Source organism: Lutra lutra, chromosome 8 (assembly GCF_902655055.1).
Source record: "Lutra lutra chromosome 8, mLutLut1.2, whole genome shotgun sequence".
Lineage (NCBI taxonomy): Eukaryota > Metazoa > Chordata > Mammalia > Carnivora > Mustelidae > Lutra > Lutra lutra.
Genome location: NC_062285.1, coordinates 137,060,323 through 137,083,569, shown reverse-complemented (window position 1 = coordinate 137,083,569; position 23,247 = coordinate 137,060,323). Strand labels below are relative to the sequence as shown.

Sequence of the window (23,247 nt, the reverse complement as noted above, 5' to 3'; positions counted from 1 at the left end):
ACAGGGGAAAGGGTGGAGCAGAGACGACTTGCCTGAGACCGCCATCGATGACCAGGCTGTGGACCAGGATTCCTCGTGACCAAGCGATGTGCTCACAGGACAACTCTGCTCTAATGAACAAACATCTCACTTTCGAAAGAAAGCCTTCCAACCTAGGAAGCGGGGATCCTTTATCTATGTTCACTTTTTCACATACACAAGAGACAGCATCTGTTCTAGAATCCAACTGGATTTTATTTGACACAGAATACAATATGGCTGCGGGAATAGCAAACTAAAAAGACAAAGCAGAAAAGACACGGTTCTATCTAATTTATAATTAAGTAACAGGAGGGCAAGTCATTAAATGAATAACAGAACAGTTGAGCTCGATGGAAGAATTCTCTCTCTAGTGCCCGTACCTGAAAGATAAAGTACATTATTTTATTAACTTCTTAGTAATTTCCTGCTTGAGACTACAGAACCTGCCAGAACACAGGAGCAAATGTAAGGAAAACTTTAAACATGTGAGTGCAAGTGTGCTCCCACATTGGGTTGACACGAGGTTTTGCCCCTTTTATTTTATCCTTCACATTTTACCTTCTACCTTCTTCTTGGTGGGAGTCCCTCCATGGGCCTCAACTACACCCACCTGATCCTCCTTCCGGTTAGCGGACAGACGTGCGCAGTATTGGGAGGCGAGAGGGAAAAGTAAGAACCAGGGGCTGCGACGGGGAACTGCTCTGGTGGCTCCAGTCCCCGGCTCAGACACCCTCTGAGCACTCAGCCTCCCCCTCCCACCGCAGTTTGTTTTCACTCAGATCTGCTACTCAGGCAAACACAGGAACAGTCACTAAAAGGCCTGAATTTCAAAATCTATCACCAGGTCCAATTTCCACCCTGATTCCATTCAGCACTAAGAAAGAGAACTGCAGAGAAATGAGATATGGATTTCAGGTGGTTTCTGACTTCCCCAAAAGCCAAAATTTGGCTCTAATAAGAGTATAAAAACAAACAAGGCTGGGAAAGTTCTTTCACATATAAATGTGCTTCTTGGGGCGCCTGGGTGGCTCAGTGGGTTAAGCCACTGCCTTCGGCTCAGGTCATGATCCCAGGTCCTGGGTTCGAGCCCCACATCGGGCTTTCTGCTCAGCAGGGAGCCTGCTTCCTCCTCTCTCTCTGCCTGCCTCTCTGCTTACTTGTGATTTCTCTCTGTCAAATAAATAAATAAAATCTTAAAAAAAAAATAAAAAAAAATAAATGTGCTTCTTGAACAAATATCCTTCTATTATTTTACTCAGTCTTCTGTCCAGTTATGGACCGTTATCCTCTGAGTAAAATACTTATATAACAAAGTACAACACAGAACATAATACATTTAACAATGGGTGGAAACCAGGGCACTTGAACTCTGGGTCATGCTGTCAATCACTTGAACTCTGGGTCGTGCTGTCAATCATCCCAAAGGACTACTAGATGTTTTAAACACTTCTCATATGAAATCTACTTGAATATCGTCTACCAAAAAAGTTGTGCCAAATTCCACACAGAGTAGAGCCCCAGTGTTTGTAAGTGTACTGGAGAGAAAGCCAGACGTTGTCTATCAGATTAAAGGATGCCCATGATTTATTCCTTCGGAATCTGTTTTCCCAATGCGTTGTCGAGCCCTGCCTGACAAGGCCGCTGGTGGGACACGGTGGTGGTGTCAAAGCCCAACACGAGGGATTCTTCATACCCTCCACTTCCTAGGCTCAGTCCAGGGAATATTTAATGGGCAACATGGCACAATTTGGGTCCAAAACAGAACCCGGAGCCTGCTTCAGGGCAGAGCCAATTACAAAGGCCTCCTGAGAATGCAGAAAAGTGTTTTTGCCTTGATATGTGTGACTTCATGGTTCTACTCAGAACTCGAGCTCCTGAGGATGGGGAAGGGCTGTCTCCCGCGTTTTCGTATCTTACACGTTAGGTACCACACACTTTGCTGAAGGAAGCACCATGGTAGTTAAAAGTTAAAACACTGAGTATTTGGCAGGTTTCTTAAGAAATGAACATGCAGTCAGTAAGACTTCCAAAATTCTTTAAAAAATAAATAACCAAGTGTAAAAGCAAAATAACTGTACCAATAAGGGATTTCTCAACATTTAACAAAGAATTCCATCTTTTGTTTTTTAAACTTCATTGTATCTTATTAATCAAAACTCATATTTAAATAAAACCCTTCTCATAAAAAATTTGATAAAGCAAATGGTGAATAATTCAACAGCAACAAAACATAGCATTTCACAGGGAAAGAAGCATAAAAACATATGAAAAGTAGCCAATCTTACTCAAAATTCAAAAAACGCAGCTGGATACTAGTTTTCAACTATCGAAGCAGCTGAGATGGAGAAGTTTGATAACAGAGCCTTAGCAGGAAATGGAGAAATGGGCCTTCTGCTGCACTGTTTAGAGGGAGTGTAAATTATAATATATTCTAGGGAAAGGAAAATCTGACTTTAATCAAAAATAAAAATGTACACACTCTTCACTCAGAAATTCCTCCTTTAGGAAGTACTGCTACAAATACACCTGCACATATTCACAAAGATTCATTTATAGGGATGGTCATCCTTACACACTATTTTTAAGTGAAAAATCTGAAACCTAAAATCTATCAATTAAATAAATTATGGTGTATCAACATAAAAACTACTTCAACTATCAGAAAGGAGGTACTCGGATATATATGAAAAAACTCCAAAATATATGAAATGAAAAAGCAAGGTGAATTACTATGTTGGATGTTCATATTTATGTTAAAATTACATACACATATGTACCCATGTGCATGCAAGCATGTTCCAGAGCTAGTCAGGAGGTACTAAGAACTTGTGGTCACCTCTGGGACTGAGATCAGGAGACTACGGTGGGACACTAAATTTTTTGGGGTATGCCCTCTTGACTATCTGAATTTTTAAAAAATTTACCATGTCACGTTTTATTTATATAATACTAGTAATTTAGTTGAGATAGCCACAAATGCCATATCGGAGTTAATCACCATGAGATGGAACCATGAAGCAGAATAGGTAGATATAATTCAACCCCAAGCAAAGATACTTGACCTTGGTTAGCCCCTGGAGCCTTATTATGGATATGATTCTGGAAATAATGAATAGTTTGCAGATTCTCGTATTTTCTACTTTCACAGACCCTGAGAGGTGGGACTCACAGATGAGCGCTTGTTTTACTAATTAAAAGTTTGTTTTCAGGGGCGCCTGGGTGGCTCAGTGGGTTGAGCCGCTGCCTTTGGCTCAGGTCATGATCCCAGGTCCTGGGTTCGAGCCCCGCATCGGGCTTTCTGCTCAGCGGGGAGCCTGCTTCCTCCTCTCTCTCTGCCTGCCTCTCTGCCTACTTGTGATTTCTCTCTGTCAAATAAATAAATAAAATCTTTAAAAAAAAAATAAATAAAATAAAAGTTTGTTTGTAAAACAAGGTATGCTCCCTGTCTCCCATCTTCTCAGACTCTGCACTCTCCAGCTTGAGGTGACTCAGGGATGACACGGCCCACAGAGCCCAGTCTTACAACGTCAGAACAGCCAGACACCTACTTTTGGAATTCCCACTCTCTGTTGTCCAACGGACACACCTGCCGTGTTTTGAGCCAGCGAGAGATGCAATGGAAGTGAAAAGCATGCTGGAAGAGAAGACACATTTTATTAAAGATCATTCCTCAGCCATCTACTGACGGTCTGTCTCAAGGGCAGCAGCCTGGTGACACACAGGGGACCAGCGAACAAGGGGAGACAACAATGAGAGGCAAAAGGTCAACAACCCCTCACGCCTTAGTCAGGTACAGGACACTCCCACTGAAACACCGGTTAGAAATGTAACCACTACGAGAAGGAATTATAGGAAGCATCATATATGCTATAGCAGTGCGTTCTCTCCCCTTCCCTTAAGGGAAGATGGAATGTGGCTTCCTGGTCCTCTTGGGCCTGTAAGGGGAGGCTTCTACTTTCCTGTACTTTCCTTGGACACATGCCAGGAGGCCCTTGATCACAGGCAGATTTCAAACTTCCCCATTCTTGGTCCCCAGCTGCCCCTCCCCCACCTTGGAGAACGGGAACCCTGGGAGCAGTGACTTCTCCTGCCAACGCTGAGACGGGCACTTCCCCAATCTCCCCGCACCCAGCTCAGCTCTGTTCAAAAGACCTTCTTTCCAGATTTGTTCAAAGGTGTACCGATATTAAAACAGCTCAGTACCTGGTAAGCCTTTAAGGGGTGAGGCACTTTCTCTTAAAAAGACTAAAAAACTTAAAAAACTTAAAAAGACTAAAAAAGACTAAAAAAATGAGGGAAAAAGGAAGCATCACGATGTACAAACCGCACACAAGCAGCGGAAAAGATGATCAAACGACTTATTTAATGATCTAGGCAAGAAATAAAATGGCCAGAATACCAAGAAGGCTGGTAACTGAGGGGAGCTAGGAGATGGCTTTCAGATTTGGGCAAAAGGAAAATCTGTGGGAGTTTTTTGGTGTGAGTGAATGACACACAGGTGCTAATCACAATACCTCTGCGACAGACATTTACTCTCCCGACTGCTCACGGGAGCGGAGAATTAAGACAGCAGCTACAAGCGCTCCCCTCATCGTATCTGAGAGGGGTGGGGCTCAGGTGGGGACAGGGGAGAAATGCTGGCTGCCCAGCAGAATAATGAAAGTTCTGCAAGCCTGATTTAATAACAGACTCAAAGTCCGGTCAGCAGGCCCTACCAAAACATGCGGGGACCTTCGAGAAGAGTCACTGAGTGGATTACCATCACGGGCACTGTCTTGATAAAGACAGAGACGGAATCTGGTAATCGAGAGTGGAATCCACAGCTAGGACACTGTGGATGGTCCACAGGACAGGTACTCGCCCAGAGTGAGAGCTTTAGATCCCTTTTGTGCAACTCGTTGACTCTCACACAACTCACTGTGAAAGAGAGAAAAAAACCCAAAAACTTCTAGAAAGCAGAAAGTGAGGCCTTTTTTTTCTCAATCTCCAGGTAGTAGGGACAGGCTCACCTAAGGGTATTCAGGACACCTTTCCCCACTGCCTCCCACCCCCATTAGGCCCCTTGTAGCAGTACAGGGTCCTTATACACCCCAACTACCTCGGAAGATGGAGGGAAAGGGGGCTGCAAGTAAGGATGCAGAGCAGGTGCCAGCATCCCTGCACCAGCCTGGTCCCAACTTTCCGCCTGTTAATAACTGGTGGTCGGCTGAGGGGTGTACCCGCAGTCTCAAGTACACTGCCTAGTGCTTACAGCTCACAGAGGATGCGGACCCCTATCACCTAACCGGAGCCTCACAGCAAGCCTGGTGAGGAATCACGACAGGTATCATTACCTTCCTTTTGCAGACAGGAAACTGAGACTCCGACAAATCAAGGGACTTGCCTAACTCATGGGGTGGGCGAGAAGACCCAGAACTAGAAGCCAGCGCTGGTCCAAGGGTTTCTGCCACCCCAGGCCAGCTCCTCTTTATGGCAGGCTCTCTGAGCTAGTCTCGCCTTAGCCAAACTTAGGGGAAGTTCACTTCCTTTGCCCTCCACCAAAAGGTAACATGGCCCTTGGTATATGCCTGAATGTCAGGCAGGGCAAAGAGCCCGATATATTTTATTTATCCCCATAAACAACAAATCCAACTGGGCCAGTACTGGCTGGGCCAATACAGGCTACTGGGAAACCGCTCAAAGGGCCTTGACAGAATAAGAAGGTGTGGGACAGGCTCGGGTAGGACAGAGCCTCAGCCTGCTGGGCCAAAGTACTGATATGTGCTCAGTAACCAACACCCCCCCAAAGTTGTTACTTATTCATATTTAACAAACAAACACTTATGTCTCCTATGTGCTAGGATAAAATCGTTTCATCCTGATTATAACTCTGTGCAGTCTACATGAGGGAAGCCAGGGTTAGGGATGTCAAACACCTTGTCTGAAGTCAGTTAGCAAGTAAGTCAAAGACAGGGAATGATGGTCTGACTCCAGAGCCTCTTAGGCCTGGGCTATGCTGGGGGCTGTGGGTCCTCTTTCCCCTTGGCACAGGAGGACAGGACAATTTTAGCTCCTGTAACTGGGACTATATGGCTATAGAGACGAATTTTTAACACATGCTAGAAATAACATATTTGATGTTATCCTTCACAGCTGTCATGCCGGGGAAGGCTGTACATTCAGTCCAACGATGCTGGACAAAACATTTCTGGCATGAGCCACGTTAAAAAAAAATCCTAACTTAGTACATTTGCCACACTTTAGAACACACAGACATGGGCCCTTGAACACTCAATTTATTTGTCAAACTTAGTTCAACAAGGCATATATAGCCCTAAAAAAAGATCTGTTAAGAAGGTAAAGATGTCCACCAACAGGGGAATATTCCAAAGACTGCCACAGGCCTTGCAGGCAATTCCCAAAGATGAATCCCCAAAGTGTTGCTAACAAGTCGTTCCTCTTTATAATTAAGACAAAATGGTGCCCGTATAATAACTAGTAATTTTTAACCTATCACAGGTGAACAGTACAAAGATTTAAAATCTTTTTTACTATTTGTATACCTTTTGGGAGAAAGGTGGGCTAGTCATTTTTTTTCCTAGTTATTTTCAAGACTGGCAAAGCAGGAAAAGTGGTAATATGTTTACAAGCCATGCTGATAGGGAAAGATGTTTCCTTACGTTACAGACTCCCCATGCAACAGTGCACTCTTCAGAAGTAGCGGACGCCTGGTTAGCTTGACATTCTATGCCTGTGGGAACAAGAGCAACAAGATCACTGGACCTCCCGTGCCCCACCTGCGTAGCATCACAAGCACAGGATTTGGGCGAGGTAGGGGTGAGGGTGATGCAAACCTGGACAAAATCTCAAGTGGTTCATTAGTCACCATTGTTTTTCCATGAGTGTAGGAAGGGGAGAAGCGCAGAAGGCAGAGATGTGACTTATCCGTTTGCTTTGCAACGATTTCCTCTCCTTGGTCACAGAGTGATGAAGGAAAAGGCACATTTTTAGTTCTGAACATAACCTGACCTGTCCAAACCAAAGTGATTTCTCCTAGTTTGGTTCATCTAGTAAATTCTTTTTTTTTTTTTTTTTTTTTTTTAAAGATTTTATTTATTTATTTGACAGACAGAGATCACAAGCAGGCAGAGAGGCAGACAGAGAGAGAGAGAGAGAAGATGAAGCAGGCTCCCCGCGGAGCAGACAGCCCGACGCGGGGCCCGATCCCAGGACCCCGGGATCATGACCTGGGCCGAAGGCAGAGGCCCCAACCCACCGAGCCACCGAGGCGCCCCTCATCTAGTAAATTCTTAAAGCTACCTCGTAACTCTTACTGTTCTGAGAAGTGGCATCTTCTCCCTGTTTTGGGCAAATGCTGCCTCTGAGGTCCTTCCAACAGTATGGCCTCACTGGGTAACAAGCTCCAGCCCCTCGAGGGGTCAGGCACACACACAAGAACTGGGACAGAAGCAAAATAAAAGAGGTGAAGAGGCCTGTGGCACACTGGAGCGCATGCTCTGTGTGAAAGCACCAAAACTCAAACATCTTTAAAACACCATCAAACAGGGGCGCCTGGGTGGCTCAGTGGTTAAGCCGCTGCCTTCGGCTCAGGTCATGATCTCAGGGTCCTGGGATCGAGTCCCGCATCGGGCTCTCTGCTCAGCAGGGAGCCTGCTCCCTCCCCTCTCTCTGCCTGCCTCTCTGCCTGCTTGTGATCTCTCTCTCTCTGTCAAATAAATAAATAAAATCTTTAAAAAAAAAAAAAAACAAAAAAAAACCACCATCAAACAAAGCCAATCTGTTCAGCCAATGGGCTAGAGACTTGGGGCCCACTAACTGGTGATGTGTACGACCCAAGGTGATGCTGTCTTGTGAACAGAGCACATTATGGCAAATATCTCCAAATATCAATTTCACAGAGGGGAAGAGAGAGGAATTAAAATAGAATACAAATCTGACAGGTCAAGAACTGATGAGTAAAGCTCTACTGGGATGAATCTTCAAGGAACAAGAATTACTAAGTCTAATTTGCTTTCTCTGAAGGTGGTAACTAAATGGAGTCTCTCATTTGAAGAATAAAAAGTTTCGGGAAAGACTAAAAACAGACAATTACTTCAAACTTCCATAGGTGAGAAACAGAAAGACTGTAGGCAAATAGTGCTGAGACTTGAATGGGTCTGTCTGGTCTTGGGGGAAATTATACACCATAAGGGTTTTTTCCATCCTTCAAAACTATGAAAGGCAAAGGATCTGAAATCACAAAACTTCCTTTTGCTACCAGATCCACACTACAAAGAGAGTAACTGGGTTCTCCTTCTGATAGGAGTGGAGAGTCCAGAGTCTATGCAGTATATGCAAGGATTTACTGGAGCTATGACTGCACTACCATTTTCAAAAGTAGAGAAAATAAAATCTGATGACCTTCAAGTTGGATTCTCTCAGATAAGTATAATATATCATGAAATTAGTTAATTAAGAGACATAATTATTACTGAAATAAATAACGACTGTTTCAAGGTACATGATCATGTTTAAATTTTTCTAGGTCAAGGTATTTTTAAGGGACTCTTTCTGTGCCAAGAGCAAAGTAGGCTCTCAGTACCTGAATAAGCAAACAAAACCACTTCTACCAACAGAGACAATGGGGGCCAACTACATATGCATTCTTTACCTGGTAATTCCTAACAAAGAACAAAAATATATAGGAGGGATAGGACTGCAATCTACAAAGCCATGAAAGAAAGGATATGGCATGAAAAATTATTAAATATGAGTGTAAAATGTTTTCAAATAGAAAATGTTCTTGAGGGGTGCCTGGGTGGCTCAGTCAGTTGAGTGTCTGCCTTCAGGTCAGGTCATGATCCTAGCGTCCTGGGATCGAGCCCCATATGAGGCTCCCTGCTTAGTGGGAAACCTCCTTCTCCCTCTTTCTCTCCCTCTGCCTGCTGCTTCCCTTACTTGTGCTCTCTCTCTCTAATAAATAAAATCTTAAAAAAAAAAAATTCTTGAGCTGTTGGTGCAGACAGGAGTTGAGTTGTTCATTTAAAAAGGGAAAGTTGGGGCGCCTGGGTGGCTCAGTGGGTTAAAGCCTCTGCCTTCGGCTCAGGTCGTGATCTCAGGGTCCTGGGATCGAGCCCCACATCGGGCTCTCTGCTCAGCCGGGAGCCTGCTTCCCTCTCTCTCTCTGCCTGCCTCTCTGCCTACTTGTGATCTCTCTCTCTCTCTCTGTCAATGAATAAAATCTTTAAAAAAAAAAAATAAATAAATAAAATAAAAAAATAAAAAGGGAAAGTTAACTATTCATTGTCAACCTAGAGCAGCCAAAACAAGCAGCACATAATGGGTTCCTGTCATACCCCTGCAAAGGCAGAGGCTTAGTGCATGCAATACATAGTCTGGGGACTTTTAAACTTCAATATAAGAGCATTACCAGGGCGCCTGGATGGCTCAGCGGGTTAAGCCTCTGCCTTCGGCTCAGGTCATGATCTCAGGGTCCTGGGATCGAGCCCCGCATCGGGCTATCTGCTCCGCAGGGAGCTTGCTTCCCCCTCCCCCTCTGCCTACATCTCTGCCTACTTGTGATCTCTATCAAATAAATAAATTAAAAATCTTAAAAAAAAAAAAAAAAAGCATTGAGCATTACCACCAAAGGTCTGCTAAGGAAGCAATGGTTTCACCTTGGAAGCTGATGGATTTCACACTTTCAAAACAGGGATGGACCTGTGGTTTAGGAAGAGGCTAACTTCTCATGGGCAAAGGGTGGGTCTACACCCTTCTGGATGCCCTCTTCATCTGGAACAAGACTACCTGAGATAATGGAGAAAACCTAGATTATGTGTTTCAGCAACTCTTAACAACAACAAAGAAATGGGGCAATATACAATAAATACGAAGCTAGAAGAGGGATGTAGTGTTAATTTTTACTCAAAAGAGGATGTCTTCAGACCAAGAAAGCTTTACAGAAGAGTCCAACTTGGGCACAGCCATAATCACTGTTACTTATTTAGGGCTATGTACATAATTATTCATTTAATGCCAGACCAGAATTTATTAGAAAATGGCCATTGCTAAATCAAGATTCTTATTTTCAGCTTTGACAAAAAGTCTTTTTACAGGAATCATAATCCATTTATTTTTTTAACGGAAGGCAAGCCCAGTTGTGGCAACCAGACTTCTCTATAGTGTCTGTGGTAAACAAAAAGGTGTATTTCTTAAGGGTAAAAATTTGATCTCAGTCACTGTTTTATACTGGTGCCTAGCAAAATGCCCAGGATGTGAGCATTCATTGAATGAATAAAAGACAAGACTTGAAAACAGACTCTTAATTATAGAGAACAATTTGATGGTTATCAGAAGGAAGGAGGATGAGGAGATGGGTTAAATAGGTGATGGAGATTAAGGAATGCACTTGTCATGATGAGCACCCAGTAATGTACGGAAGAGTTAGTCACTACTATATTGTATGCCTGAAACTAATATAATGATGCATGTTAACTAGAATTAAAATAAAACCTTAAGGGATGCCTGGGTGGCTCAGTGGGTTAAGCCTCTGCCTTTGGCTCAGGTCATGGTCTCAGGATCCTGGGATGGATCCCCACATCGAGCTTTCTGCTCAGCAGGGAGTCTGCTTCCCCCCTCTCTCTACCGGCCTCTCTGCCCACTTGTGATATCTCTGTCAAATAAATAAATAAAATCTTTAAAAATAAAATAAAACCTTAAGAAATAATTTTTTTAAAAAAGAACAAACTTCTCAATTAAAATTTTGAAAAGACATGATTTGAAAATACTTTCATAATTTTTTGTTGTAAGATTTCAATATTCTGGGGCGCCTGGCTAGCTCAGTCTGTAGAGCATGAGGCTCCTGATCTCAGGGTTGTGAGTTCAAGCCCCACACCAGGGCTTACTTTAAAAAAAAAAAAAAAAAAAAAAAAAATCAATATTCTACTTCATCTAACATTTAAAATATATGATAAAGTAGGTAGGTATCTAACTGAAGACCTACATTGATCCCTCAAGTGTTCAACTAAGATAAAGTATCAATGGCCTTTGTTTGTTGTGGTCCTCCCAAGAAGTATATTCTCTTGAATCCAGAGAGACACAAAATGACTTAAATAACTTAAAAAACCCAAACCAGGGTTATTTGGAATCATTAACTATTTACAGAAGAGAGACCCAAGAAAATAAAATTTGCTTTGGGCACAACTCCTTATGAAAATGCACAGCAACAAAATTGGCACGCATGTAATCAGAACCCTACCCAAACACATTTAAAACTGGGCATATGTTTCTCCGTGATGGATTCCTTCTATCTATACTAAACACGATGGTAGCTGCTGTCGGCTTTGACTGTCGTGTGAAAAGGTAAACAGGGTCAAAATTCAAACCACGGACAGCAAACTACCAACACATATTTGATTGGTGCTTTCCAAGTTGCAATGATCGGACTATTCCCCTATCTTGTAATTTTATTATTCATTGAGCAAGTGTTTAGTGAGAACCTATCACATACTGGACACTATGCTAGATGCTGGGAAGAGAGCAGTAAATAACATACATATGATAGAGAACGAACTAAATTAAATACTACAAAGGCAACCATGGGAGGTCTTGGGAATGTTTAAGAAAACTGTCACAGCCTGTGTGCATGTTAAGTATGGGCAGGGAACACATCTCTGAGCTAGTTCAAGATGAGATCTAAAGACCAACTATGGGTTAGTTCCACACTGCTCCATAAAGTCACCACTAGCCTCATATAGCTACTGAACACTTGAAATGCGGCTAGTCTGAACTGAGAGGTGCTGTAAGCATAAAATACGCTTCAAAGACTTACTACCAAAAAGAAAATGTAGAATATTTCACTTTAAAATATTATTTACAGGGCGCCTGGGTGGCTCAGTCATTAAGGGTCTGCCTTCAGCTCAGGTCATGATCCCAGGGTCCTGGGATCGAGCCCCACACTGGGCTCCCTAATCGGCGAGGAGCCTGCCTCTCCCTCTCCCACTCCCCTTCCTGTGTTCCTTCTCTCACTGCACCTCTCTGTGTCAAATAAATAAAATAAAATCTTAAAAATAAATAAAAAATAAGATATTATTTACATGTTGAAATGAAATTTTTTTGGATATAGCAGGATAAATAAAATGCAAATCACCTATTTCTTTTTACTGTAATGTGGGTACCAGAAAAATTTAAATTATGTATGTGCTTGCATTTGTGGCTCATATTCAGATCAGACAGTAGTGGGTTAGGCAAAGGTAGTGGAGAGAAGAGGGAGAATATTGCACACCGAGGCAACAGGATGTAAAAAGGCTCTAAAAAAGAGCATGGACAACTCAAGAAAGGAAAGAAAGCCAAAAAAACTATCAGAGTGAGTGGGAGAGTGTTGCAAAATGAAGCTGGAGAGGCAAGTGAGTGATTTTCAAAATAAGTGTCTACAAATCGAACTCTAGAAAGCTGAAATTTCTTCCCCTTATACCTTATCTCTGTAACAAACCATTTTAGCACCTGGATTAAAAAGTAACCTCAACTATTACTGGTATGATCAACACACTTGCCCCTATTACTATAAGGATCCTGAGTCTGTCAACCGCTATCAAATCCACCATGTACTGGCTACTACATGTGATGGAATCTGTAGGAGATTTAAATGAAATTTCTTTACTGCAATTAGCTGTCTATTTCAATGTTGGCAGCGATGTCCTCTTAACTTTGGGGCTAACACTGAAATTCCTTATTTCGTTGGCTTCTTTTCTTTATAAATCTTGCCAAGCGAAAACTAGCTTTGGTGGAATATTTTAGCTCAAAGTTTATTTTTTTCCTTTCACTATTTTTGCCTTTGAGTCTGGGTATGAGATGGGAAATATAGAGGAATAATCAACAGTGCCTGTGTCCACAACTCATTCTAAATGTGTGCTTGCCATCTTTAGATTGAGTAGATTTATTCTGAGAGATGAATGTGCCTCCAGGATATCATTAAATCTACTCTATTTCAAACACACCAGCGGACTAGAGGCAGAAGACACCAAGTGTTCTGACTAGGCTGTGTATCTCCTTGGGAAGAAGAAATTTGGTCACATCAGGATAGCCACAATCTCTGTAACCTTCTCAACTTCCTCCCATCCTCCGCCAGTTACTTACAAAGATCCATAATGTGGTTCCTGCAGATGGCACAGTTATCAACCACAATATCCCAGGCCCAGAGGGCTACTGCATTCCACTGCAAAGAGAAAAAGGGGGAACAATGCACTCTCCTTGTAACACAGGCATGCACACACTCTAGGATTTCATGCTGCAGCTGCAGTTATCATCTCTTTGGCCACAAGGATCACCAAACATAAGAGTTTGGGGATATTACATTACTCTTATTTATTTTATAAGAGGACAACAGAAGGCCTCACGTGTGCTCACCTGTTCTTTAAACAGTTGAGTATGTGAACACAAATTAATGGATTGTCTTTATTTTCTCCCACAGCTTACAATAATTTAGTCAACCATACCAATGTAAGAAAATCAGGAATAATTCTTAAGTGCCTATTTTAGGTTTAATAAGCACAAACTTGAATTTCTGTACAGGTTCCCCGGAAGAGCTCAATTTCTGCACAGAAAAGTATCTGCTCTTCAAGGCAGCTTTGAAAGAATGAGCCGGGAGGTGAAAGCTAGGAACAGAAGAACTATGATGATGATTGGATCATAAAATGGGTAATCGTGGGATAAGCTGGATAACCAACTACCCAGTGTGTGAGTACACAGAGCAAGGTCATGACTTAAATCTTCCAAGATTATTTCACAACAAACTCTACAATTCACCAGAATTTTGGTTAGTTCCTACCATCAAATAAACTGCTGTTCTCAACTTTCACATGCTCAGACTCTCATTTAGTTTAAGATAATTCCAATTAAGTGTTTATCTAAAAGCAGCATTTAAGCAATTTAACCTTCTGGCTTCTGCAATTATAAATATTCCCAAACTCCCTTTTACTCCACTAATCTGGTGCTACTTCCAAAACCTTCACCTCTTTCAAACCCAATTCTCAGAGCCTAGTTCAACTTCTTCAGCACTTTTCACCCGAAAGCTTCAACTTGAAGGAAAAAAAAAACCAACCCCTATTTCTTTTCTTCAATATGGCTGCTGCCTGTAACTGAGCATGCAGTGTCCACAATGGAACACCAAAAAAGCAATAGCAGGGGGAAAATTGTCGGTGTTTAGCCAGATACTCAAGTAGTAACATTTCCCCTATTTCAGAGTCTTCATTTGGAAGAGATTTATTTGATACTATGTGGGAATCGGCACTTTTCTCCCACACTGTTGGCAAACCACTCTAAGACATTTCATGCAAAAAGACACGTTCAACATTTTTGCTTTCCCACTTTCACCAGGTCGTTCGCCACTAGTACTCAACCCTTCCTAAATGACACAAGGCTTGGGCTCACATTTTCTTTTTAAACAAATTCCATCACTGGGGGGGAGGGGAAACAGAGGGATTTGGATATGACCACAGAACTGTGGCGGCTGTGTGACAAACCAACAGACCTCTCCGAAGAAGCTAGAGTTGTTACACTGGAGACACTTTAACTCGGCGGGGACGAGGACTAGAGAGAGGGCTAAGGGAGGCCTTGATTAGGCGAGGACCGAATTAGGGTCCCTCAATAAGTGGGACCCCGGGCTTCGGGAAGAGGCGGGGCAAGGAGATCACCAGCCGGGCTCCTCGGAAGCCTCCAATGCGGTAGGAACTCAGGTCCCGGCTTTCGCCGCACTGCCCCCACCCTCCACCCACTGCATCGTTCCGACTCCCCCTTCTATCCACCCCACCCACTTCTCCCCACCCCTCCACCACTCCAGTGACAGCTCAGGCGCTTGGCTCTCCCAGACGAGTTGCAACCGCGTATCGCAATAAGCGCCTCCGTGATTGGCCCCTCAGACTCCAAGCGAAACCAATACTGCCATTGGCAGTGGGCCCCAGTCACGCCGATCAACTCTAAGACCCGCCCCCTAGTTTCCTTTCCTGGTACCCGGTCTCAGGAACGCCCTGAAATGAAGCCCTTTCCTCCGCGCCTCGGTCATCCTCGGGCCTGCCAGCCAGATCCGCGCCTCTCTACCTTCCCTGAGGAAGGCGCTGGCGAGACCCAACCTTTTTCACTTCAAAGCGCTTCTTGCCCGCGCCGCTGTTGGTGCCGCTCGGGGTATCCACATCCATCGCTGCCGCCATTTTGGAAACACACGGTCTGTCGTCCGGCCACTGCGCCTGCGCACCAGCGCACGCCTCCCTCCTCTTCCCTCCCCGGCACCTCCTCCCGCACCCCGCCCCCTACTGGCGCGCGAGGGGCAGGTGGGGGGCGGAGCACGTAGCCACGCCTCTTAAAGGCGCTGGTGCAGGTCCCTCCCTCCCCGCCTCCCCACCTCCGGGCCCCGGCGTAGGCCGGGGAAGAGGCGGTGGCCGGGGCGGGGCCGGGCGGGGCCCAGCCGACGTGATCGAGCCGGGTGGAAACGCTCGAAAGACTCCCTCTAGCCTCCTCCCCCGGGAAGCCCCCGGCCGCTCTCCCTCTGCTGGGGCGGCGGCTGCTTCCTCCGCCTCGGCCGCGACCTGCAGTGCCGGCCCCGCCCCGCCTTCCCCGGCCGCCGCACCGCTCCAGTGCCGGCGGGTCTAAAGCAGCGCGTTTCGCCGGGGAAGCGGCAAGGGCGGCTGCCGCGACTCCTGATCGCGAAACGGGAGACCCCCACAGTTTCGCAGGTTCCCGACCCGTTTCCGAGCCAGGCCCGACGTGCAGCCTCCCTGGGAGAGCCGGGCCCAGGCACCGTTTGGTTCCTGATTCCGATTCGGGAAATGCTCAGGATACAACGGGGAGCCGCGAGCTCCCCGAATGTCCTCTCCGGGGCCCAGCTGTGTAGGCATTCTCCAGTCCTGCCTTAACCTGCACACCTGAAATAGGCGGAGGAGGCTTAGGAGCCTGGGAGATGCCATCTCCAGCCCGTCCGAGATAGCATTCCGTGCTAGAATGCTCTTTGGTTAAGGGACACGACTTCAGCTTCACATACTTGAGCACACGTTTCCTAGTCCTCAATTGGTCATCTGACTATGGTGTCCTTTCCCCCTAATTAACGTCCTCTTTTCGCTCCTTGCCCTGTAGTCTCATCTGCAGTCGCTGTACGTCTTAATTCTTGTGAGGCGCTTGGCCATTGATTCTTACTGGTCGTTCCTTCCCAGCCAAAGCACCTGGACTTTATGTCACCCGCCCATTTCTACATCCGATCCCCCTTGTGAATCTCTAACCTTGCGGAAGTATGACTCGGCTAGATCACTCTTGAATCTTGTATTAGTTTATTTGAAATCTCGTATTTTCTCTTAAAAAAAAATTGGGAGCGTACTGATTCCATTGCCAAGCCGGAAGAACTGCGATTTGTTTCCTTGTCTTAGTCATAAACAGGAACAACAAATCCATGAAAACACCACCATACTTTCAACCAGACTTGGAAAGAGAAAAAATTGTCCGAGACCTTAAAACATTATAGGAACCCTACAAAGTTTTTCTTAGCCCAAATTTTGTTAGAGTAATAATTCCATGTTGAGATTTCTGTCATCTAATTTATTGCATTCCCAAAGACCCCTACAGGATACTAAAAACCCATAGTAAATTAAGGTATTAAGGGCATATTTATCCTTCATTAAATTCATTGAGTACGTACAAGGTTCTGTTATAAATAGGAGAGACACAGTGATGAAGGAGTCAGAATTCCTAGTAGGGAAATAATACACAAGTAAGCAAATACATTGAGGGAAAAAAAAAACACCCTCAGGTATCAATAAATGCTATTAAGAAGACAAAACGAGGGTTGCCTGGCTGGCTCAAGTGTCTGCCTTGGCTCAGGTCATGATCCTGGAGTCCTGGGATCAAGTCCTGCGTTGGGCCATCTGCTGGGTGGAGAGCCTTGCGTCTCCCTCTCCTTCCCCTCTCGCTCGTGCTCTCTCTCTCTCTCTCATTATCTGTCTCTCTCATAGAAATAAAATCTTAAAAAAAAAAAAAGAAGAGGAAGAAGGAGAAGAAGACAAAATGAGATCATGAAATTGAGGGGAGAATTAGGTGATTAGGAAAGGCCTCTATGAGAAGTGACACTGCAGCTGAAGTCCTTTACAAGGGCCTAAAGGATCCTCCATGATCTGTTACCCATTCATTTAATGTATTTTCTTCATTGTTTAGAAAACTGGCACACATATCTTTGAACATGTTTTTCATTTACTTATTTATTAGATTTACTGATTTTGTGTGTCCTTACCAAGAGGGGAGTTTTTGTTGTTTTGTTTATTGGTGACACTGCAGTGCCTGGTACATTGCAGGGCTCAGTAGGTGTTGAATGAATAAATTTGAAGCTTAGTGAGCAAGGAGAGTGTGGTAAGATATCAAACAGACAGGCAGAGTCCAGATCAGAGCAGGTAGGGATTTGCAGATATTATGGGAAGGTAGCTGGAGGGTTTAAATTAGAGGAAGGGACTAATTGACAAAATCTTAAAGTTTTTAAACTTTGTGAAGAAGGCATTGTAGGGATACAAGAGAGGAAGCGGCAACAATTTCTATATAGATCTATGGTGGGGAGATGTATGATCTTAGGGGCAGTTGCATTAAGCTATGAAAACCTCATGTACTGATCTCTCCTTTGGAGATTTGCCTTGCCATGGTGATTGGCCATGACATTCTGTATGCTAGACTCTACTGCATAAACCCAAGAGAACTTTTCATGGATACATGAAAATACAAAAGATAGGAATACAGATTCCTATCTTTCTTCATAATTTCACTCAGCTTACAATGCAATAGGTTGTAATTTTACTTTAGTTCTATTTCTTTCATCCATCTATTCATTCAACAGTTTCTAAAATATCTACAGGACCTGCTGTGTGTCAACTGTACCATGCTAATCTAGATAAAAAGGCATCTGATATTTCAAGTACTTACAAAAGGCTCTTTTTATCATTGCCCTTATGTATACTAGCAGAGAGGCAAGTCACTTATTGATGATTCCAATGAATTTTAGGAAAGGGGAAGTTTGGGGTACTTTGAAACAGAAAGCAGGTCTGTGGCGGGTGGGGATAGTGGGGAAGTCTTCTGGGAGGAAATGGTTTGAGATGGAAGGGTGAGCCAGACAAAAAGCAGAGGCAGAGGGATGCTGGTAAATGTTTAAAAACCAGTTCTAAAACAGATAAGCAAGAAAGCCCTGATTTGTAGTGTGAACAGCCAGATTGCAAAATTTCTGAAAATTGTTCCTGTAGGTTGATGTAAGCTGGCTCCAACACACACACACACACTGAGTGATATGGAAGAAGGTGGCATTCCAGGAAGAGGGAACACTGTGCAGAAGGGACTCAAAGCTGGAGAAGGCACAATGCATCCATAGAGAAGTCTGGAGTGGCTGGAGTATAAAGAAAGAATGATATAAATGAGTCTGCAATGATGTGCAAGAATCATTTGTTTGTGTCTCTTCTCTTATTCTGTATTTAGCAATATCATCTTGGCAACTTGAAATCGGCTGTTATAGTATTATTTACACCATAGAAATTGACTAACATTGCATATCGGGGTTTTCCACTTCCCAACTTGCTTAATAAATATATACCAGTGGTAGGGGACCAGGTCATGCAGAATTGTTCAATGGACACACGCAAAAAGTTTTGGTTCCTATCCTTAGTGATGGGAAGCCATTGAAGGATTTTAACCAGTGTCTCATATGGTCAGATGTGCACTTTTAGAAAGTCCTAGAACATGGCCCTAAAGTAAAGAAATTGGATCCCAAGGATTACAGGTGAGGAATTTCTGAAGTAGGTCCATATCCAAGTGGAGATCAAGGAAGCCCAACTAAAAGAACTCTGGACTGACAGTGACAACTGTGGATTAAACAGAAGTTCTTTTTAAAAGGGATATTTTGACAATTATGATTCTGACTATGGAGGAACTGCAGTGATTAGCAGTGGAAGGAATCACGTAAAATTCCTTAAGTAAAAATTTACTGACTTTAAATAAGAGTGTTAGGCAGGACTTCCACTTCTGAAGATGGAGTAGACATACTTTTCCCAATTCTTCTTCTTCTTTTTTTTTTAAGATTTTATTTATTTATTTGACGGAGAGGGATCACAAGTAGACAGAGAGGCAGGCAGAGAGAGAGAGAGGGAAGCAGGCTCCCCGCCAAGCAGAGAGCCTGATGCGGGACTTGATCCCAGGACCCCAAGATCATGACCTGAGCCAAAGGCAGTGGCTTAACCCACTGAGCCACCCAGGTGCCCCCCCATTCTTCTTCTTAAGTACCACTGAAATCCCTGAACAGGACATATTTTTAAAAAATAATAATAAGACTTTGAGAGTTGGAGAGAAGAGGCAGACCAGTTAGGGAACTTAGGACTTGAGGAATGACATGGTAGTGAGTTCCCTGAGTTTTCTTTTCACTTCCTGTGTCCCAGACTTGGAGCTGAAGAAGCTGGTAGCCAGAAATTCCAATGAGTACAGACAAAAAAGGAAGAAATAAATAGAAAAGAAAGAAAGAAAAAAAGGCTGCTTTCTTTAGCAAACAGAAAACTTTACACAATAACTGCTGTCATCCAAGCAACACAGAAAAAATGTGGCCCTACTTGCACACATGCTGGCAAAGCTGAATGAGGAACCCAGTCTATATAGCTTGTAAGTCTTTAATCAGGTGCCCAACATCCATGCTAGTGTGGTGAAGGCCAAGTAAGGAGTTGGTACTCTCATCCCTTCTGGCTGATAATGACTTCCCCTAACCCTGCTGTGTAAGAGGAGACCATGGCAAGATTTGGACATCCACTCGAGCCAGCAGTAAGAGGCAACCCATCCTCTCCCTGCTGGGGTGGTGTTGGAGGAGGTTAGTGGAGAGTGAGGACTTTCACCATCACTCAGCAATAATGAGGATACCCGCCCTACAGTGTCTGTGGAGACCTTGTAGGGAGCTGGAACTCCTACCCTCCACTCCAGCTGTTAATGGAAACTAAGTGGGGAACCTGGACGTCTACCTCCACATTCCTCTGCTGCAGTGATGTCCAAAAAGCCAATTAAAATAGTTTTAAATAAAATTCAGTGTCTCGGGCACCTAGGTGGCTCAGTTGGTTAAGCAACTGCCTTCGGCTCAGGTCATGATCCTGGAGTCCCAGGATCAAGTCCCACATGAGGCCCTCTGCTCATCAGGGAGCCGGCTTCTCCTTCTGCCCCTTGCCCCTTTCATGCTCTCTCTCTCTCTCTCAAATAAATAAAATCTTAAAAAAAAAAAAATCCAGTGTCTCATAACATAATATAAAGATGTCCAGTTTCAGTTGAAAAATCACCCAACAAGAACTGTGAGATCTCAAAGTGAATGAAAAGACTATCAAGTTGATGCCAACACCAAGATAACAGGATTGTTAGAATTATCTGACAAAGACTTAAAACCAGCAATGATAAACAGTTTTCAGCAAGCATAAAAGCTTGAAACAAGTGAGAAAATAGATTTAACAACAACAACAACAAAACACATATATATATATGTATATATATATATATAAAAGACTCAAATAGAAATTTTAGATCAGAAAAATGTAATAACTGAAATATCTCAGTGGATGTGCTCAACAACAGAATGGAAGTGAGGGGGGCGGGGGAGGGGGGAAACAATGACTGAACTAGGAGACAGAACAATAGAGATTACTTAATATAAACGAGAGAGAAGATAGTCTGAAAATCCAAATAAATCAATAAATCAGCAGCACAACAAAACCCCCAACAGCAACAATAATAAAAAAAACAACAACAAACTAAAACAAAAACTCTAGAGCCTCAGAGACCTGTGGGACTATCACAAAAGATTTAACATTTGTGTCATCAGAGTTCAAGAAAAAAAGACAAAGAGGTCCAGAGTCAAAAGGCAATTGGTGAAATAATGGATGAATATTTCTCCTATTGGCCAGAAACATTAACCTATAGATTCAAGAAACTGATTAAACCCACACAGGATAAACCCAAAGAAATCCATGTGAAAAAATATCACAATTTAACTTCTGAAAACTGAAGACAGAAAATCTGAAAACCGGCCAGAGAAAATGACAACCTATCTACTGAGGAAAAATAATTTGAATGAGAGCAGATCAGAAACTATGGAAGTCAGAAAGAAATAGCAATATAGTTTTTAATTGCAGAAATAAACAAACTGTCAACCCAGAATTCTATACCCAATGAAAATATTCTTTAGTAGTGAAGGGACAATAAAGACATTCTAAGATGAAGGAAAACTAAAATTTGTCACTGAAGACTTACTCAAAGACATGGATAAAGGAATTTCTCTAAACAGAAAGGATACAATAAAAGAAGGAACCTTGGAACATCAGGAAGAAGAAAGAACACAGTGGGCAAAATAGTAGGTAAATACAATAGGCTTTTATTCTCTTGGGTTTTCTAAATGATGCTTGACAGTTTGAGTAAAAAATATAATCTTGGGGGGGTGCCTGGCTGGCTTGGGTGGTAGAGCATGTGATTCTTGATCTCAGGGTTGTGAGTTTAAGCCCCATGTTTAGCATGGAGCTCACTTTTTAAAAAAATCAACTGGATTTAATAAAACTTAAAAAATGTTTTAAAGAATAGAATCTTGTGTGGTTCTAAATATATATGGAGGAAATATTTAAGAAAATTTTAAAATGGGAAGGGTAAAGGGACATAGAGGAAGGTAAGGTATTTATATTTCATTTTATTTTTTTTAAAGATTTTATTCATTTATTTGACAGACAGATCACAAGCAGGCAGAGAGGCAGAGAGAGAGGAGGAAGCAGGCTCCCTGCTGAGCAGAGAGCCTGATGCGGGGCTCAATCCCAGGACTCTGGGATCATGACCTGAGCCAAAGGCAGAGGCTTAACCCACTGAGCCACCCAGGCGCCCCTATATTTCATTTTAAATTGGTAAAATGATGACACCAGTCGGCTGTCATAAGTTATGTATTTATGATGGTCCTAGGAAGACCACTTAAAATACACAAAGAGATACACTCAAAAACATTATAAATACAAAAAAATGGAATTCTAAAAAAAATTTAAGTAACCCACAACAAGGCAGGAAAACAGAAACGCAACGAAAAACAAAGAGAATAAAAACAAAACAAAACAAAACAAAAACAGACTTAATCCTTAACATATCAATAACTACATTAAAAGTAAATGATCTAAGAGTATCAATTAAGAGTCAGAGGTTGGCAGAGTGGACTTAAAAACATGGCCTAGTATATGCTCTCTACAAGAAACTCACTTCAAATATGACATAAGCGATGCGCAAATGAAAGGATGGAAAAAGATATGCATGCATTAATCAAAGGAAAGCAGGCTATATTAATATCAAATAAAATAGACTTTGGAGTAAAGAAAATTACCAGAGAGGAGAACATTATATAATGCTAAAAATGTCAAGCCTCCATGAAGACATAGCAATGCCAAATGTATATGCACCAAAAAAATGTTCCGCAAAACATGTGAAGCAAAAGCTGATAGACCTGAAAATAGAAATAGACAAATCTACCATCAGGGTTTGAGATTTCAACACTTCTGTTGCAACAGTGGATAGAACTACTAGACAGAAAATCAGAAAGAATATAGAAGAACTTAATGTCGCCAACCAACAGGATCTAATCAACATTTTATTTTTTATTTTTTTTTTAAGATTTTATTTATTTATTTGACAGAGAGAGATCACAAGTAGACGGAGAGGCAGGCAGAGAGAGAGAGAGAGAGGGAAGCAGGCTTCCTGCTGAGCAGAGAGCCCGATGTGGGACTCGATCCCAGGACCCCGAGATCATGACCCGAGCCGAAGGCAGCGGCTCAACCCACTGAGCCACCCAGGCGCCCCTAATCAACATTTTAAAAACATCCCACCTAGGGGTGCCTGGGTGGCTCAGTTGTTGGGTGTCGGCCTTCAGTTCAGGTCGTGATCCCAGGGTCCTGGGAGCAGGTTCCTGGGATTGAGCCCCACATCTGGCTCCTGGTTCAGCAGGAAGACTATTTCTCTGTCTCCCATTCCCCCTGCTTGTGTTCCCTCTCTTGCTGTCCCTCTGTGAAATTAATAAAAAAAAAAAATCTTAAAAATACATACATACATACATACATACATTCCATACAGGGGCACCTGGATAGCTCACTCAATGGAACATGTGACTCTTGATCCCAGGGTCATGAGTTCAAGCCTCACATTGGGTGTGAACTTAAAATTTTTTTTTAAAAAATAAAGTAAGTAAAAACATTCCAT

At 43.1% G+C, this 23,247-nt stretch overlaps 1 protein-coding gene across 3 annotated transcripts; it reads right to left on the bottom strand.

The window, feature by feature from the left end:
* Positions 1–211: 211 nt before the first annotated feature.
* RBX1 (ring-box 1) lies at positions 212–15,283 on the bottom strand. Of its 3 annotated transcripts, XM_047741213.1 has the most exons (5): positions 15,126–15,282; positions 13,135–13,213; positions 6,681–6,751; positions 3,570–3,655; positions 212–401 (listed from the first exon to the last, which is right to left on the bottom strand). In XM_047741213.1, exons 1-5 carry the CDS (start codon positions 15,201–15,203, stop codon positions 389–391), a joined length of 327 nt encoding a protein of 108 aa, XP_047597169.1. In that variant the 5' UTR covers positions 15,204–15,282; the 3' UTR covers positions 212–388. The 3 variants fall into 3 exon arrangements, with proteins under 3 accessions (XP_047597169.1, XP_047597168.1, XP_047597171.1); XM_047741212.1 differs by lacking the exon at positions 6,681–6,751 and having other exon boundaries at positions 15,126–15,283; XM_047741215.1 differs by lacking the exon at positions 212–401 and having other exon boundaries at positions 6,564–6,751; positions 15,126–15,283.
* Positions 15,284–23,247: the final 7,964 nt, after the last annotated feature.